The sequence below is a fragment of the Aphidius gifuensis genome, linkage group LG3 (assembly GCF_014905175.1).
Source record: "Aphidius gifuensis isolate YNYX2018 linkage group LG3, ASM1490517v1, whole genome shotgun sequence".
NCBI classification, from domain to species: Eukaryota; Metazoa; Arthropoda; class Insecta; order Hymenoptera; family Braconidae; genus Aphidius; species Aphidius gifuensis.
In genome coordinates, this window is record NC_057790.1 from 27,024,156 (window position 1) to 27,043,187 (window position 19,032).

General features: G+C 27.1%; 2 protein-coding genes across 5 annotated transcripts; one reads left to right on the forward strand and one right to left on the reverse strand.

The window, feature by feature from the left end:
* The first annotated feature begins 4,010 nt into the window (after nucleotides 1–4,010).
* LOC122853415 (polyribonucleotide nucleotidyltransferase 1, mitochondrial) lies at nucleotides 4,011–6,427 on the forward strand. Its single transcript, XM_044153881.1, has 2 exons — nucleotides 4,011–4,170; nucleotides 4,270–6,427. Exons 1-2 carry the CDS (start codon nucleotides 4,025–4,027, stop codon nucleotides 6,395–6,397), a joined length of 2,274 nt encoding a protein of 757 aa, XP_044009816.1. The 5' UTR covers nucleotides 4,011–4,024; the 3' UTR covers nucleotides 6,398–6,427.
* Nucleotides 6,428–7,187: 760 nt separating this feature from the next.
* On the reverse strand, nucleotides 7,188–18,404 carry LOC122853417 (putative uncharacterized protein DDB_G0282133). 4 transcript variants are annotated; one of them, XM_044153885.1, is made up of 11 exons: nucleotides 18,276–18,384; nucleotides 17,970–18,091; nucleotides 17,267–17,626; nucleotides 16,599–17,188; nucleotides 15,896–16,501; nucleotides 15,055–15,302; nucleotides 7,899–14,944; nucleotides 7,724–7,821; nucleotides 7,517–7,645; nucleotides 7,296–7,450; nucleotides 7,188–7,220 (listed from the first exon to the last, which is right to left on the reverse strand). In XM_044153885.1, exons 3-11 carry the CDS (start codon nucleotides 17,526–17,528, stop codon nucleotides 7,202–7,204), a joined length of 9,153 nt encoding a protein of 3,050 aa, XP_044009820.1. In that variant the 5' UTR covers nucleotides 17,529–17,626; nucleotides 17,970–18,091; nucleotides 18,276–18,384; the 3' UTR covers nucleotides 7,188–7,201. The 4 variants fall into 4 exon arrangements, with proteins under 4 accessions (XP_044009820.1, XP_044009818.1, XP_044009819.1 ...); XM_044153883.1 differs by lacking the exon at nucleotides 17,970–18,091 and having other exon boundaries at nucleotides 18,276–18,404; XM_044153884.1 differs by having other exon boundaries at nucleotides 17,970–18,384.
* Between the last annotated feature and the right edge of the window lie 628 nt (nucleotides 18,405–19,032).

Below are 19,032 nucleotides of genomic sequence, written 5' to 3' on the forward strand. Positions count from 1 at the left end.
AATCGTATAAGCATATGAGATACGTATAGTTAATTCGACGATAAAAACCATCTTGTAAAGATATACTGTTGTTGTATTCTGGTGTATTTATCTGAAACTAATTAATTATTGAAAATTTATTTATAAACATTCATGTTTAATGAAATTTGAATGCCTAAAACAATTGAATAATAATAATAATAATATATTGTAAATTAAAATAACAAATGTGCAATTTGTATTTATACATAATATTATATTGTGAGTATTTTTATTCATTAAAATTAGTTTTTTTTTTTACCATCTCTGTCTGTCGATCTCTAGCGTCAAATTGACATTGAAACTTTGGAATGGTACTGTTTTCTAAATTATTTTTTAATTTCATTTGAAGATACGTTGATCCTTGTTTTATCTGCTTTGTCGACACATACTCTTCTCTAATATTCTTATCGAACTTCTATAAAAATGAATTATTATTTTCATTAGTATATATTGGCTCTACAAATCTATTAATGTCAATGAATTTTTTACACAAATATAATTATTTATTGACAAAACTATTATACCCCAATCATATGAATATTAAATTTTTGTTTTAAGGTTTTGTTTTCTAATTGATGGTCTTCATACTCCGTTATAATTTCCCATCTGTCAAACCATGGTAAAAGTTTAGGATCAGACACAACGTAATTGTCTTTCAGTTGAAATATTTTAAATTGACAGCTCTTGTTATTTCCAGTAAATATCATTCCATCATCTGCGTTTGGATAAATTTGATAACTATCTCGATATGTTAGAGTATAATTGATATTTGGTTTTAAATCAACACCATACTCATGAATTGCAAAACATTTTTTAACTTGTCCAAATACTTTTTTTGGTCTCAGTGAAAGTGGATTATCATTCACGCAGTCGATATTTTCTGATTTACATGGACAAAAAAAAAATATTTATTTAGTTGTAACGAGGTAAAATAATACCTATGCTGTTTCGAGAATTTTCACTACATCAATCATGTAAGTCACGTGGTATAACTGATGTGCTGTTTTGTTTTTAGGAAAATAGAAATTAATAAAATATAAAATCACTTTGTGCCTAGACACTTTCTATGTAGGTGCATTCATAAAATTTGTATTTTCATTGTTTTAATATACTTATTTCTATTAAAATAAATAAATATAATTGAAAATAAAAAGTAAGCGTCATCAAAACCAAACGTTATACATATATGCTATAGCAAATAATTCAAAAATGTATTTAATTATATGAAACAATAAACTTAAGCAATTTACCTTTGTCACTTATAGATCCAAGATCACTTGTTGAATTCTCGAATCTTCCCTGTAAATTAATATACGCATATTATATTAAAAGTATATTTTAAATATTAAAATTTTCTAATGTGAATCAATAAATATATATGTATATTAAATACCGTTGGGGGAATTGGAAGAAAAAATTCCTGAAAAATATATTTATATTGATATTGTTTTCTTTTACGTTGATGAAAAGTAGTGGTATTAACAATCCAACGTCCATAAAATAATCTTGGAAAAGGTGAAATTGAAAATGAGCATGATTTATAATAATCCAATAATTCAAAATAATAAGTTACATTAGTATCTTTTCCATCCAACGTCCAATTTTCTTGGCTAATTAAATCGTATTTTTTTCTAAATTGTAAAATTTTTGTGTTTGTAGAATATTGTTTTACTTCACAACTGTATATATTATAAGTTTTATCAACAATTAAATCAACTGTGTCATTGACATTGACAAACATCGTAATATTTTCACCTGCAATTTATATGTATATTTGAAAAAAATTTATTTATTATTATTATTAAACAATATTTCATCGGATAATTATTATACAAATTGTATAACCAACATATAAATGAAATATTTTAGCGTACATGCAATCAATTTTACATTATATATTTTTAATAAATTTTGGGCAATAAAAAATTCCTAATTGACAAAAAGAAATAAAAGAAAAAAAAAATATATATCAATTTTCGAGTAAAAAGTAAAATATTATTTTTCCTAATTGACAAAAAGAAATAAAAGAAAAAAAAAATATATATCAATTTTCGAGTAAAAAGTAAAATATTATTTTTATCTATAATTAAAAATAACTTTTTTTTTTTTTTTATTGTTATCAGTATAAATTTAAATAAAAAAGAGAAGTTTTTTTTTTTTATCTTTAAATAGTTAAATAAAATATATACGTAGTTATTTAATCACTGATGTTTAAGTTGATAAATTATTATTTATTTCTCAGCTTTATTGAGTGGAATAAATTTTTTTTTTTACATTATATAGTTTGTTTTTTTTTTTATGAATAATCAATGCTTCTAATAACACGGACAATTGTATAATTTTTTTTTTTTTCAAAAGAACACTTTACTCTAATATTATTTAAAAAATTAAATTAATAAAAATTATTTTCAACAATCTATCAGTGCATTGATTAATTATAATATAATTATATTTTATGCTATTCACATAAATAAACATACAATACGCGTATATGTGCAACAAGTTGAGAACCACGAAGAATAAAAACCACTTCATGTTGTTGGCTGCTCAGGTGAGACTGTTGAACTGATCATAAATTTTAGAATTGTGCTGGACACACCAGCAAGACCAAGCTCAATTTTCAATTCCCACAAACACTTACACATTGTCATCACTGATAACACAGGTGCTTTAAAAATAAAAACTTGTCAGGTCAAATTGTTTTTATGTTTTCCGTTTTTTAATTTTTAAAGCCACAAATATATTTTAATATTCAACAATAACATATTTTGATAATTGATAAAAAATAACATATATAGCAGTACTAATTTAGGACCAAATAAGACACATATTATTTAATATCTGATAATCTGAAAATTCAATAAAATACACTGAGAGAAAAAAATATTACGTTTTACTATGCTGCTATAGTACCGGTGGATGCTTTCGGATTTTTGATATCATATAATATTTTTTTAAAAACATTAAATATTAAAAATTTTTTACTATGTAAATAATAAAAACTACTATTTAAATCATAAAAAATATATCATATCAAAAATCCAAAAAAATCCACTGGTACTATAGTAGCATAGTAAAACTGTCATACATACTGACATTTCTTGTCAAGTAACTAGTTGAATTTGCTGATGGGAGTGGATTCGTAAAAATGGGTAACACAGGTGTCAAAATCATACATCCAGTTTGTTCCAGTTACAGGGGTGAATTTATTGGTAAATCGTGTCGTGCACAAACTGCCAGTAACCAGACCAATTCCATTTTTCTGCAACAGGCTATTTTACTGAAGAAGAAAATGGTATTATGGTAAGCAAATCACCCTTTACTCAAACAAGTACCGATTTATCTTCAAAATCTTAATTCAACATTAGGCTGAGAAAATCGGAGTAAAGCGGAGAAAATCGCAGTAAAGCGAAGAAAACCGGAGCAATACGAAGATAAGCGGAGAAATATTGGAGAAAAATGGAAAAATTTTATTAACGCAACTATCTTTGTTTAATATTGGAAATAATAAATTTAATCTAGCGAAAATAAATTTTAAAAATATTTTTAAAAGCTTAAAACAAGAAACACACAATAAATTCTCATTAATTTTATTAATTGTTTTGTAACATATAGCAGTACTAATTTTGAACTAAATATAACACACATTTTTTAATCTCTGATTATATGAAAATTCAATTAAATATACTGACATTTTTAGTAATATAATAGAAATTATCGAAAATAATAATTTTATTTAAAATAAAATAAAACGATTGAGAAAATAATTAGTCTTCAAATTTCCCCCCGGCAAAAAATTTCAATATGCTTTTCTCTCTCCGATTTATAATAATTTGAATTTTTTATATATCTAGTACTTTTTGAAGTGGGGAAAATGGCAGCTAAATATATATTTTCCCGCTGTATTTATATTTTTTTCTCTTCTCTCTTTTTTTTCTCCTCTCTTTCTGTCTTTTATTTATTTCTTTTTTTTTATTTCACAACAGTCATTTAAATTCTCAACATGCCGGGTCTACAAAATTTGAGGTTACTCCGTAACAATAAACAATTGTTATTAATTAAAAATAACAACAATAAGTGTATCAATATAAAAAGATTATATGCAAATAAATGGGACATGCCAGAAGCAGAAGTGACATTGTCAAATGGGTAAGCAAAAAATCAAAATACTATGATAGCTCATGAATAAATAAATAAATAATTGTATTTATAATTTTTAATAAAACAAATTGTATTTATTTTAATTAGAAAAAAACTAATGACACTGGCAACTGGCAAAATAGTTGAATTCGCTGATGGAAGCGGTTTTGTAAAGATGGGAAACACTCGCGTGTTATCCACGTGTGTTAGCAAAAGTCACACATCAACATCAAGTGGTTTTTTACCATTAACAGTTGATTATCAACAAGAATTACGTCACATTGTTAAAAGACCAACAAATCGTTATCAAGAAACATTAACAAGTCGTTATATTGACAGATCAGTACGTCCATTATTTCCATCTGATTATTTATATGATATACAATTGAGTTCACATCCAATAGCTAAAGATGGAATAAATGATCCAGATGTATTGGCAATAAATGCAGCATCATTAGCACTTGCAACATCAGATATACCATGGAATGGACCAGTTGCTGCTGTTAGAGTTGGTCTTATTGATAATGAAGTTGTTATTATGCCAACAAGACATGAAAGAGAAAAAAGTAATTTAGAATTAATTGTTACTGCTGTTAATAATAATAATCTTGTTATGCTTGATGGTTATGCTGATAAAGTATTAATACAAGATGTTAAAAAAGCTATTAAACAAGGTGTCAAAGAATGCCAATTAATAATACAAGGTATTAAAAAATTAAGTAAAGATTATGGTAAAATAAAAAGAGAATATGAACCAGTTATTAAAGTAACTGATGAATTAAAAGATACAATTAAATCAATTGCTGAAATTAAATTACGTGATATATTTAGTGATTATAAACATGATAAAATGTCGCGAGATAAATCATTAAATAATCTTAGAAATAATATACTTGAAACAATGAAAAAAAGTGTATCAGATCTTGATTTATCAGCAGTTGTTGAAACATTTAATGTTATTAGTAAAGAAATATTTAGATCACTTATATTTGAAAATGACATAAGATGTGATGGTAGAAAATTAACTGATTTACGTGATATTAAATGTATTGTTGGTGAGGATGAATCACTTCATGGTTCAGCATTATTTCAACGTGGACAAACACGTGTACATTGTACAGTAACACTTGATTCACTTGAGACAGCTGCTAAAATGGATAGAATATCAATGTTAAAAAGTGGAATTAAAGATAAAAATTTTTATCTTGATTATGTATTTCCACCATATGCAACAAATGAAATTGGTAAATTTGGACCACCTGGTAGACGTGAAATTGGACATGGTGCACTTGGTGGTAGAGGTCTATATCCAATTGTTCCTGATGATTATCCATTTACTGTTGGTATTAATAGTGAAGTGTTATCATCAAATGGCTCATCATCAATGGCAACTGTGTGTGGTGGTAGTCTTGCTATGCTTGATGCTGGTGTACCAATATCATCACCAGCATCAGGTGTTGCTATTGGTGTTGTTACTAAATACAATAATTCATCACCAGATAAAATTGAAGATTATAGAATATTAACTGATTTATTAGGCATTGAGGATTATTTAGGTGATATGGATTTTAAAATTGCTGGTACAGATAAAGCAATAACATCTTTGCAAGCTGATATTAAAATACCAGGAATGCCATTGTCAATTATTATGGAAAGTTTAAATAGAGCACATACTGCTAATAATAAAATTATCAATATTATGAATGCAGCATTATCAAAACCTAGAGTTGGTAAACCAAATATGCCAGTTAGTGAAATTATTGAAGTTCCAATTCATCAAAGAGGCAAGTTTTTAGGTAGTGGTGGAAGAAATATTAATAGAATTTATGAAATAACTGGTGTTACTATTACAAATCAAGATGAAAATTGTTTTTCTTTATTTGCACCAAATGAAACAGCAATGAAAGAAGCTAAAGATATTATTGATGAGTTATTAGTAGAAGATAAAGTACCAGAATTTGAATTTGGTGGTATTTATACAGCTAAAATTGTTGAAATGCGTGATAATGGTGTTATGCTTACATTACATCCAAATATGCGTCCAGCATTTGTTCATGTATCACAATTAGATACACGTTCAGTTGTTCATCCAAGTGCTCTTGGTTTTGACGTTGACCATGAACTTAAAGTCAAATATTTTGGACGTGATCCAACATCTGGATTTATGAGATTATCAAGAAAAGCCATTATTGCTACTGGTGCTGGACCAGAAAAAAATTTTCACGATCAAAAATAAATAATTTTTTATAGACATTATTTAGACAAATGAAATATGTAAATAACCATTGAGTTTGATGACTCAATTTGTAAATATTTATCATTTTTTACATAATTCTTTTTTTTTTTTTTTTTAAACAATTTAACAATAAAATTTAAAAAAAAAGGTTTTTCTTCTTAATTTTAACAAATAAATCAATATAAAAATTTTAACTAAATTTTTTTTATCTTTTATTTTTAAAATTATAATTATTTTAATTAACAAAAAAAAAAATATTATTAATAATAAATAATAATGAGAATTTTTTTTTTTTTTAAATAAATATTTTAAATGAATATAAATATATAGTTTTTTTTTTTTTTTAATTTTTCATTTGTCAATAATTTATTTTCAATCTTACACAAAAAAATTTATCAACTGATATTTATTTTTATATAAAATCAGTACATACATAAAAATATCATCGAACAAAAAAAAAAGAGCTGCTCGTGGATGAATTTTAAATTAATTTATTTCATTACTACGAAGAAGAACAATCAGCTACAAATTTTGCCATTTATTATTTAAAATAATCCACGAGATTAAACAAAGCAACAAAATTTGTGCTGTTTTTATTTTAAATGTTCAACTAATGAATTATCATTATTTTTCTTACAATAATTAAATACAAATACAAGAGTCAAGTATTTACACAAAATGTTTCTTACACAGCGATTAATTCTTAAATAAATCGAATGAATTTTTGGCTGATCGATTGCTGGCTTCATTTACCGATTTCTATATAAATTTTTAGTTATTCTAATGTTTCTCCTCTGTGGATGATCAACTCCAGAGATTTTTTCTGTTAAAAAATAGATTATTTTTATTATTTAATTCAATTATTTATTTATAAAAAATATATAGCTCATTTACTTACACTGGTCTCATCGTTTTCGCTACAGGATTAGTTGAATTTTGATTTGGAATTGTGACTGTACTTTTTTTTTTATTATTTCGACATTTTTTAACATATGCCTCAATCAAGTGAGCAATTTTTTTGGGATTTATTTCACCAGATTTATTATGGCAAATCTGTAATTTGATAAAAACAAAAAAATTATAATAATGTTCATATATTTTTAAAGCTTAAATAATTACCTTGGGTACAGCTTTTCTCATGATGTCCTTGTACTCATCTTTTGTAACGTGCTTCTTGGTATAGTGTGGTTTTAAAACAAGTTTAACTTCTTCAACAACTCTTTCTTGCCGATTAAGTTTTTTCAAAAACTAGATGAATTAAATGAAATTAAATTAGTTGATATATTCAAGCGAAAAATAAATATTTAATAATAATAAAAACATTACCTTATCTTTAACTTGCATCTCAACAGCTGAGCTTGGTAAATCATCAAGAATTTGTAATTCATTCTCATCCATTCGAACTCCAATTTTTGAGTTGGTTGCTAAATGACAATTAAGCAATTTTTATAGTTAACAAAATACTCAATATAATCAATTAAATTAAATCAATTAAATTTACCTTTTTTTCCTTTATTTGCTGCTGATGATGATGATGCTCCTCCTGCTGCTGCTGATTTTTTACTACGATTTTTGCTATTAGCAGATTTACTGGGAGGTGATGATGAGCCAAACAATGAATCAAATGGATCTTTTTTATCATTTGATTTTGATGTTTTATTATTAACAGTTGCTGTATTGGATGAGGATGATCTTTGATGATATGCATGATGATTACCACTAGATCCAGTGGGTGGACTTGGTGGATCAAACATACCATCACTCAAACTTGAACCAGGTGAATATGGTGAACTTGTATCAAGTACCATAACATCATTCCCAGTATTATCTGAATTTCCATCATTACCATTTTGTCTAGTTGTATTTATTTTTTGTCCACGATTATTTCCATTACCACTATTATTTTTAGTTGTATTTGTAAATAAATTAGGTAATTGTGTTGTTCTTTCATTAGTACGTTGTTTTATTTGATTACTATTGGCTTGATTTATATTTCTTGTTGCATTATTTGCATTAAATATTGCTGATCTTTGTACAGCAGCAGCAACTGTTGCTAATACTGGATTTATTGTTGCAAATGATGATAAACTACCAACACCAACACCACTAGTTTTATTATTTAATAAATTATCTTTTCTATCATCATTTGATTGTTGTGTTGTTAATGTTGATATACCACTTGATAATAGCGTACTTGATGTTGATACAATTGTTGAAGTTGATGCTGATGTTGGATTAATGAGATTAGCGATACTTGTTATTGTTGCTGTTGATAATGTTGTATTACTTGTTGTTGTATTATTACCACTTTTTTGATGTGGTGATGATGCACGTTTTATTGTAACCATTGATGTTATTTTTGGTTTATCACTGTCACGTTTATCACTCGTTGAATCTTTCATTGAATCTTTTGTTATTTTATTAATATCATGATCATGTTTTTTACTTGATGATGATGGTGATTGTGAACGTGATTTTGGTGGATCAAATGGATCATATGCTTCTGGTGATGTTGGTGGTGAATTTGGAGGATCAGGTGGTGTATTTGGACCAATTTTAAGACGTAAATCTAATTCATCTTGTGCTCTTCTGTCTACACAACTTTCATCTTTTTTATTATTAATATCATGAGATAATTTATCTGTTTTATTATTATCATCTTGATGATTTTTTTTATCTTGTTGTCTTGATCCCATTTCTAGCATTGCCAATGCTTGTAAATCTTCTTCATCAAGTTCATTTTCTTCTTCTTCTTCTTGTACTACTTGTTCTTCATCATCTTCTTCTTGAATACCTTTTTCTACTTGGCTATCTGAACTTGATAATTTTTTTAATAATCCATTATCTTGATTTAATTTTGCATCGTTTTTATTTTCAATATTATTTTTATCATTTTTATTTTCATTATTAGTTTGATTTCCTCCATCATCATCATCGTCATCATCGTCATCATCACCAAGAAGTGGATTCATCATTGATGTTCTTAAATTACTTGGTTGTTTATTTATTGAAAATTTAATTTGAGGTTCTGGTGGTGTTTTTGGACCAACAAATTCATCACCAGATTCTTCTTGTTTTTCATTATTATTATCATTATTATTATCTTGTTTTTGAATATTTTGTTGTTGATTTTGTATATTTTGTGGCTGATTTTGTTGTTGTTCTTTTTGAACAGATGACTGTTCACTTGTATTTATTCTATTTTCAACTTCTACATTGTCATTGTTGGTATTGTTATTACTATTATTGGTGTTGTTAATGCTACTGCTATTGTTGTTGTTGTTACTATTATTATTACTATTATTGTTGTTGATGTTGTTATCATTATTTACATTATTATTATCATTATCATCATCATCATCATCACTCAATATAATAATATCTTTTGGTGATGGTGTTTGTTCTCTAAATGGTGATTGATCAAGATCAATAACAGCAACTGGTTTTTTAGTTGCAGCAATTTCAGCAGCTTTTGATTTTCTTTTTTTATTTTTCGGATTATCACGTCTACTTGATTTAGGTGATTTTAATCTTTTTTCTTTGGCCTTATCTTTCTTTGGCTTTTTACTTGGTGGTTCAATTGTTTTAATACCATCACGACGTCTTCTTTTACTACTTGTTGTTGTTGTTATTGTTCCTCCTTCTATTGCTGCTGCTGCTGTTGTTGTAGCTGTTGATGATGATGTTGTTGTTGTTGTTGTTGTTGTTAATAATGGTAGAGTTTCAGTCAATTGTGGTAATGCATTATTATTTGATAATTTATCATTATTATTATCATTATTAAAACAAACACTAACAAGTATATTATCACCAGATGCAAATACTTCTTTTGATGGTGGTGGTGTACGATTACGTTTGCTACTTTTTTTTCTACGTTCATCACTACGTATTTTTTTACCTTCCCTTGTACGTTTATCTTTTTTTTTATTTTTTTTAATAGCATCTTTATTTGTTAAAATTACTGTTAAATTTTCTGGTGCAATTGGATCAAGTACTGATGATGATTTATCAATAATATTTGTTCCAGTTTGTAAAGATAAACCAGATGTTTGAATTGGAATTGGTGACCAGCTACCAACACCAATACCACCATCGTCATCATCATGATGATCAATATTATCATTACCAATAATACCATGTGAATCATGCAACATACGTTGTGTTAATGGTGGTGTACGTGAACGTGAATGTGAACGTGATCTTGACCATGATGGTGTCCATTGATTTTCTCTCCATGTTGATGCACTTGGATTAATATTAATAATATCTTTATCAATAATATTACCAATTGTATTATGACGTGTTGAATATCTATCAGTTCTATCAATTGGTGATTTATCAATTATTTGTTGTTCCCAATCACGTGATCTTGAACGTTCACGTGTACGTGATCTTGTTCTTGATCTTTCAATTATTATTTTACTTCTTTTAATACGTTTTTTATCATTACGACGTGATGTACCAATGGGACTTTTACTCCATGAACGTTTTCTTCTTCTTGAACGACTTCTTGATTTATGTTTATTTTTTTGTTTATCAATTTTTCTTCGTGATTTTGATAAACTACGTGAACGTGAACGTGAACGTGATTTTGTACGACTTCTTGTTGTTCTACTTCTTGTTCTTGATCTACGTTTTCTTGATTGTGAACGTTTTTGATAATTTCTACGACGTGATGGTGATGGTGATAATCTACGATTACGTCTATGATTTGATAGTGATCTTGATGTACGTCTTTTTGATAATGATCTACGTCTATTTGGTGATTTTCTTCTTGTTCTTGATAATGAATGTCGTCTTGATGTATCTCTTTTATTTCTTGACCATGTCCATGATCTACTACGTGAATGATGATGTTGTTGTTGTGATTGTGATTGTGATTGTAATTGTTTTTTTGGTGTATACGAACGACTTCTACTTTTACGTGGTGTTAATGATGATCTTTGTTTACCACGTGATAAACTACGTCCACCACGTGAATGACTTCTTGATGTTGCTTCACGTATATCACGTCCATATTCATCTTTTCTTTGTCTAACTGGTTTATCAGCAACTATTTTTCTCACATCATATCTTGGTAATTCTTTTCTTCTTTCTTTTTTTTTATCTGCAGCATTACTTCTACTACTTGATGATTTTTTATTATTTTTTTTACTATCACGTTCTTTATCTTTATCTGAATTATATTTATCTCTATCTCTTGAACCAGAACGTTTACCTTTTTCACGATATGAACGTTCTTTTGTATTTTTAGATATTTTTTTCCATGATACTTGTTGATTATCAGATGATATATTTTCTTTATTTTTTTCACTATCACGATTATTATCCTTGACTCTTTCACGTTTATCTTTTTTATTTCTTTTTTTTTTAGAATCATCACTTTCATTTTTATTATCATTTTGTTTATTAATATTATATTTTTTTTTATCATTTGTTATTTCACCATCTTCAATTTCTTTATTATTATCATCTTCATCGTCATCGTCATCTTCGTCATTAGCACTATTTTTACGATGTCGATGATGATGACGATGATGATGATAATGATGATGATCTTTATCATTACTAGTATTATGAGTTGATGGTTCATCATCAAAATTAGCTTCATCTGTTTCAGATATTGCCTCGGTGCCTAAACGTGCATAATCAATTGGTGTTTGACAAATATCTAAATCATCATTTTCACGATCTTTTGGTGGTGGTGTTATTGGCTCCAGGCCATCTTCAAATGGTGATAATTTTACGTTTTCATTATTACTTTTTTCATCAGTATCTTTATTATTTTTTTCAATTTTTTCATCTTCATCATTATTCTCATCATCATTATCAGCAACAATCTTTTCTTTTTCTTGTAATAATGGAAGTTCATCTTTACATGGAGTATATGCACCATCAGAATACCAATCTTGTTGTACATTATCATCATTATTTTCATTATCTTTTTTATCATTTGTTATTTTATGATCAACTGGATTTTTTTCAAGCTCAAAATCATCTGATTTCTCAAGTTTTTTATCATCAAAACCATCCATTGATAAATCTGGTGTATTATCATCAATTTTAGATACATCTGATTGTGCTTTTGAAGATTCTGCATCTTCATCAGTCTTGGAAGACAAACTATCATCAATTAAATTATTATTTTTTACTTCATCATCATCTCCATCATTTTTATTACAATCATCTAATGTTTTATTTTCAATATTAATTTTTCTAAGCATTTCCTTGATTCTACTAGCTTTATCTACTAAACTTTCTCGTGATTGTTTATCATTATCATCTTTATCTTCATCAATTATACCACCAATATCATCATCGTCATCATCATCAGCAGCATCAGCATTATCATCATCATTATTACTATTAGTTACTTCATTGTCTTTATTAATTTTACAATCATCAATATTACTTGTTGATGGATTTAATTTTGCTTTATCATCATCATCATCATTATCATCATTAACAATCGGTGGTGGTGTTGTTGATGGATTTGTTTCTTCATCAATTTTTTCTTGTTGTATTAGAGTATTAATATTTTCATCAATTTCATCATACAATGAACTTATTTTATTATTTAATTTAAATTTATTGCCAATTTTAAATTGTATTTTACCTCTAGTATCAGTTGATATTTTTTTAGATGGTATTTTACTTAATTGACGTCTTTCTTTTTGTAATGATTCAACATATGGATCAATTGGTTCTGGTATATCTGATAAATCACATGCTTGTACATCAGCAACAATAATATCATCATCATCTGGTATTATTGGTGGTAATGGTGGTGGTTCAAGTGGTCCAATTTGTTGTGATAATTCTTGTTCAGTATGTCGTGCAAGATCCATTGTTTCAGATGAATATATTGAAAAATTTGGACAATCTGATTGTGAATTATCATTTTCATCATCATCATCATCATTATCACCATATTTAATATCATTGTGTAAATTATCAAGTGGAAATATTGGTGGTTCTGGTGGTGGTACAAGTGGTGTTGTTTTATTATTTTTTTTATTTTTTATTGATTTTTTAAAATCACTATGACTTTCATTACTTTCACTATCATCACCATCAGCAAATGGATCATACTTGTCATTATTTTTTTTACTATCTTCACATTTTTCATTATTTTCACGTGGTGCATCATCAATAACAAGTTCTTCACCATCATCACTTTCTTCTTCTTCTTCTTTATCACTTTTTTCTTCAAAATCTAATAATTCTGATGGTGGTTCTGGTGGTGGAAGTAATTCATCTGAAGAATCTTTTTTATTATTATCATCATCAATATTTTTAACTGAATCATTTTTCTCTTCAGTTTTTTCATTATCTGATTGAGTATTACTACAGTCTTTTTCTTTTTCTACTTGATTATTTTTACAACTCTCATTATCATCCTCTTTATCATTATTATTATCAGCAACTGTTGATTTTTTACAAGTATCATCATTTTCATTTGGTACAACAGACGATGGATTAACTTCTTCTTGTGTTGTATTATTATCTGATGATGATGATGATGATGATGTCGTCGGCGTAGTTGATGTAGTAGTACTAGTCGTTGTTTGTAAAGAATTATCTGTAATTTGATTTGTTGGTGTTGGAGTTGTTGATAATTGAGTTTGATTTTGTGTTACTGATGATGATGATGATGATGACGATGGCAAGGGTGGTGGAGGTGGAGGGGGCTGTAGTCCCAATGGATTTATTGGAAATATTGGATTTTGTATATTATCCATTGGTCTAAATAAACCTCTTCCAACACCAGATGGTGGCATCATACGATTACGATTATCATGTCTAAAATTTTGTGGATTTCGTCCACGAAAAGGCATACCAAAATTTTGTGAATAATCCATTAATGGAGATGGTCCAAAATCACGTGGACCACCACCACCACCACCTCCTCTCATTCCACCACCATAAGAATGACGACCACCATTGCCAGTATTTGATGAATCACGAACACCATAGTTATGACCACCACCTCCTCCACCACCTCCACCATAACTATGTCTATTTCCATCACGATAATTACCTCGAAAATTACCACCATTTCCACCTCCTCCTCGTGAACCATTGTACATTGGTGCTTGTGTAATAATATCATTTGAATTTACATTATTTAAATCAATTGGATTTGATGTAAGATTAGGAGAATTAATACTGTTATTATCAATTATTGGTTTATCTTTTTTCGGACTAAATATACTAGATAAATTGTTTTTTTCCTTACTATTATTATTAATATTATTATTATTATTTGATTCTTCAGGTAAAAGAAATGTTCCATCAGCTTTAAGTGTAACTTTATCTTTTGTTTTTGAATGCCAAAACTTTTGACTATTTATTATTGATGATAATAAATCGACAACTGGTTGTGGCTGTGTTTGAATATTTTGTATACCAGATTTAAGTGCCAAACGATTACGATTTGATAATAGCGGTAATCTACGTGGTTGAACACTAACTAAAGGACCTGAAGCCAAACCAGGACCACCAATACCACCACCACCTTCCTCATTGATTGTCTCGCTGTCAGATCTGTTAATTATTTAATTGGGTATTAGATTTTTGTTTGTTTGTTTTTTTTTTTTTTTTTGTTTAATTTAAAATTATATTTTAATGATGATGTTTTATTTAAATCTACTCACTGAGGTGGACTGTAACCAAGACCAAGATCATTTCCAAATAAACTGACTCGAGTTATTCCAGCACGATATCGTGAATTTGTTAAAACAACATGATCAGATAAAACTGGACGATGTTTAACTGCTGGACCAGATAATGAAGGAACACTTGTGTTTCTATTCATCATACCCAGTGCCAATGCTAAACGTTTTTTAACTGATTTTGCTGTTACCAAGCCGCAAAGACGACGTTGTCGACCTGATTTTCTTTTCTAAAATCAAATAATTCGTAAGTTTTTTTTCTTCTTTCTCTTTTTATAAAACTTGCTCATGTTTTTTTTTGTTTTTCATTTATTTTTCTCTTGTTTTATTTGCTTTTTGTTTTTTTTTTTATATTATCAATTATTGTTAGGAGTAGGTTTTTAAAAAGATATCAAAGATAAATATATATGTATTCCAATTAAAAGTTTATTTATAAATAATTAAAAAAAAATTAAAAAAAAAAACGTCAATTTTCATATTGGAATTACAATATTATTTATTATTATTTTTATGAAAATAGAAGAAGAAAAATAATGAAAGCAAAATGAAAAAAAAAAATTAATTTAACTAGATCTAATGATAATGACAATTTTAAATATGTATAATTAATAAATGACAATGGTAATAATAATAATAATAATAAAAGTTATGATTAAAATTGAAAAAATAATTTGCTGGTATTCTGTCAAGTACGACATGTTTTAAATTGTTATGATGAATTGAAAAATAAAATAAAATAAAAACCAACGATTGTTTTTTTTTAATTGTTAAAAGAACTAAAAAAAAAATTTATTTATTCTATTGATGATTAATGACTAAATACCTTGCGCGTTCTTTTAGTACGCTTAGACTTCCGTCTAGTTGTTGTTGATTTTTTAATTTTGACATATGTTACAGTTTCTTCTTCAACACCATCAGCATTAATTTCTCTAATTCGTACTTCATGCATAACAGTATCACCATCATCATCACCATTAGATTTATTTTTTCTAGTTGTACGTTTTTTTCTTGTTTTACGTGTTCTTGGTTTTTTAGTTTTACTAATACGCTTAGAACGACGAGTAGCAGCAGCAGCAGCATCAGCAGCAGCAACACGACCACGTGATGTTGATGGTACTGCACGTGAATTGCTACTATTTTCTGATATTGAATCAATACCAGATGATGTTGATGGTTGATCAGGATCAAATGTTGTTGCACGTGTACTTCTACGTACTTGTTCGCGTATATTTGCACGTACACGTTCAGTTTGACGTGTTCGTGGTACAATACGTGAATGTAATGATGATGAAGCACGTTGATGAGAACCAAATAATCCAATAGTTAAATCAATTTCACGTGGTAAACCTGTTCTTGTACGTCCATAGCTTACACCAAGATTACGAGCTTCTGCCATTATATCAGGTAATTCATCATAATCCATTTCAATCTGTTTTTAAATAAATAAATAATATATTATTAATGATTTTTCAATTAAAAGTTATTGGACAAGAGAATAATAAATAAATAAATAATCAAATAATTACCGATTCAGCCATATTTGATTGATTTGATTGTGTACAATCTTGACAAAACCATTCATCCATTGGTACTTGTTCCATTGGTGGATTAAGACACTCAAGATGATAACCCAGATCGCAACCATCACATAATAACATACGATCTTCACGATCACAAAGATGGCACACTTCACAATATGTTGGATCTTCTTGTATTTCAACATCAATACTATTTTTTTTTTCAACTGGTAAATTATTTATTATTTTACCATTGAAATGTAATTTAACAATCATTGATGAAAATTCTTTACGATCAACTGGACAGGTATTTACATTTTTGCTCCATTCATTTAAACATAATAAGCAAAAACAATGATCACATGTTGATGGTGTTGCAACTTGTTGTTTTTTAAATGGTAACAAACAAATTGGACATTTTTCAGTATTTTCATTGGTTGAATCATTTGATTCTGAATCAGATATTACTATTTTTTCAGTACTTCTCATTGTTGATTCATTTTTTTTAACATGTGATTTTTTAGGTACAACTTCATCATCATCATCAGATTCATGTGAACTTTGCCAGTCTGATTGCCAATCATCAGAATCACTTTCAACTAAAAAATTAAATACAAATTATTAATTGTTAAAAATATATTGATTAATGATAATTAAATTATATGCAAATATCTTACTCAATTGTGATGATGATACATCACTGTCAAAATCTGAATCTTCAATTTCAATAATATTGGGTTTACGTTTTGATGGTGGTTTAACATCACTGTCATCATCAGTTGTGATATTATCAGAATCACTTTGTATTTTTTTTACATGACGTTTGCCATTTGTTGATTCAACAATATCTGAATCATCATTGTCGCTACTACTGTCACTTTCTAAGACATATTTACGACGTTTTGATGGTCTTGACATATTTTCACTATCACTTGACATTTTTACATCAAAAAAATTTATAAATTTCAACAAAAATCAAGTCAATCAATCACTTGATGATTATTAATTATCAATCAAGTCAAATTTTTAACACCATACTGAAACAGACAAAAAAAAAAAAATATTTCATTAAAAATTTTTAAACCAAACACAAAGTTAAATCAATAAATAAATATTAATATCTACAACAAATAAACAATATTTATACTGTATATTGCATATGAATATATTGTATCCTTAAAGAATTTAGTTTTTTTTTTTTTTCTCACCAAGCAATCAATCAACATTCGCGTCAAGTAATAAAATATTATTTTAGATATTTATTAGTAGATAAACAATAAAAAAATATATCTGTACTTGTCAAAAATAATGATATAATATTTATTTAAACAATGTAATAAATAAATAAATAAATTTAATGATGATAATGATAATAATGACCTGGTGCAAAGACACAGCTCAGAGTAAAATTCAGCTGCTAAATGATCCGGACATCTTGGGGCTCTCACGACGCCAACTTACGACGTTGCTCATATATTTTCTCCCTTTTTTTATAGCACTATCTTTCTTCAACACACAAACATTTGCTATTTGTTATCTCTCTTTTACCCTATTCATTTAACAATTTAAAATGGCGTCCCTCACGAATGTCTACTCATTTTTCAAAAATATTTTCATTTTAATTATATTTAAACAATTAATTAACGTCACTTAATATTTATTTATTATTAAACACATTAAACTCACCTTGATTATTTATTTTTAATCAATTTACACAATAACCTATTGGTTTTTTTTTCCTAATATTTATTTATTGTTTTATGGGTTTTTTTTTTAGTCAAAAAATATTTGCACTGACTGTGTGTGCGTGTGTGTGTGTCAAGTCCATGGAGGTGTAACTAGCGCCATGGTGCGGTGCCACACAAAATCAAAAAAAGAGCGCCAAATGCGTAATGTCAATATTGAATTTTGATATTTTTTTTTTCGCGTTAAAAAAAATTAATTGAATTGTTGCTTAAACATATGAGAGTAATTAGATAATGATAATTATAAATGTCGCTTGAATTATTATAATTTTATCATGATTGATGATTCATCATGAAAAAAAAAAAAAAAAAGAACGTAAATTTATAGTTATTTGTTAAAAAATATTTACTTAGTAATTAGATTGTTGTAAATATTATTTTTAAATTTAAAAAAATATAAATTTTGAAAACTTAATTATTAATTGATATATTTTATATTTTTTTTAATATCATGGATCATTTGAAAAAGATATTTCATAAAGAAATTGAAAAAATATAAAATATATCAGTTAAGTTTTACATTAAACTCAAAAATAATATTTACGTTCTTGTTTTTTTTTTTCATGATGAATATTAAACATGATAAAATTATAATAATTCAAGCAACATTTATAATTATTATTATTTATTTACTCTCATATGTTCAAGCAACAATTTAATTACTTTTTTTTATTGTTGGATCATGATTGCTTTATCAT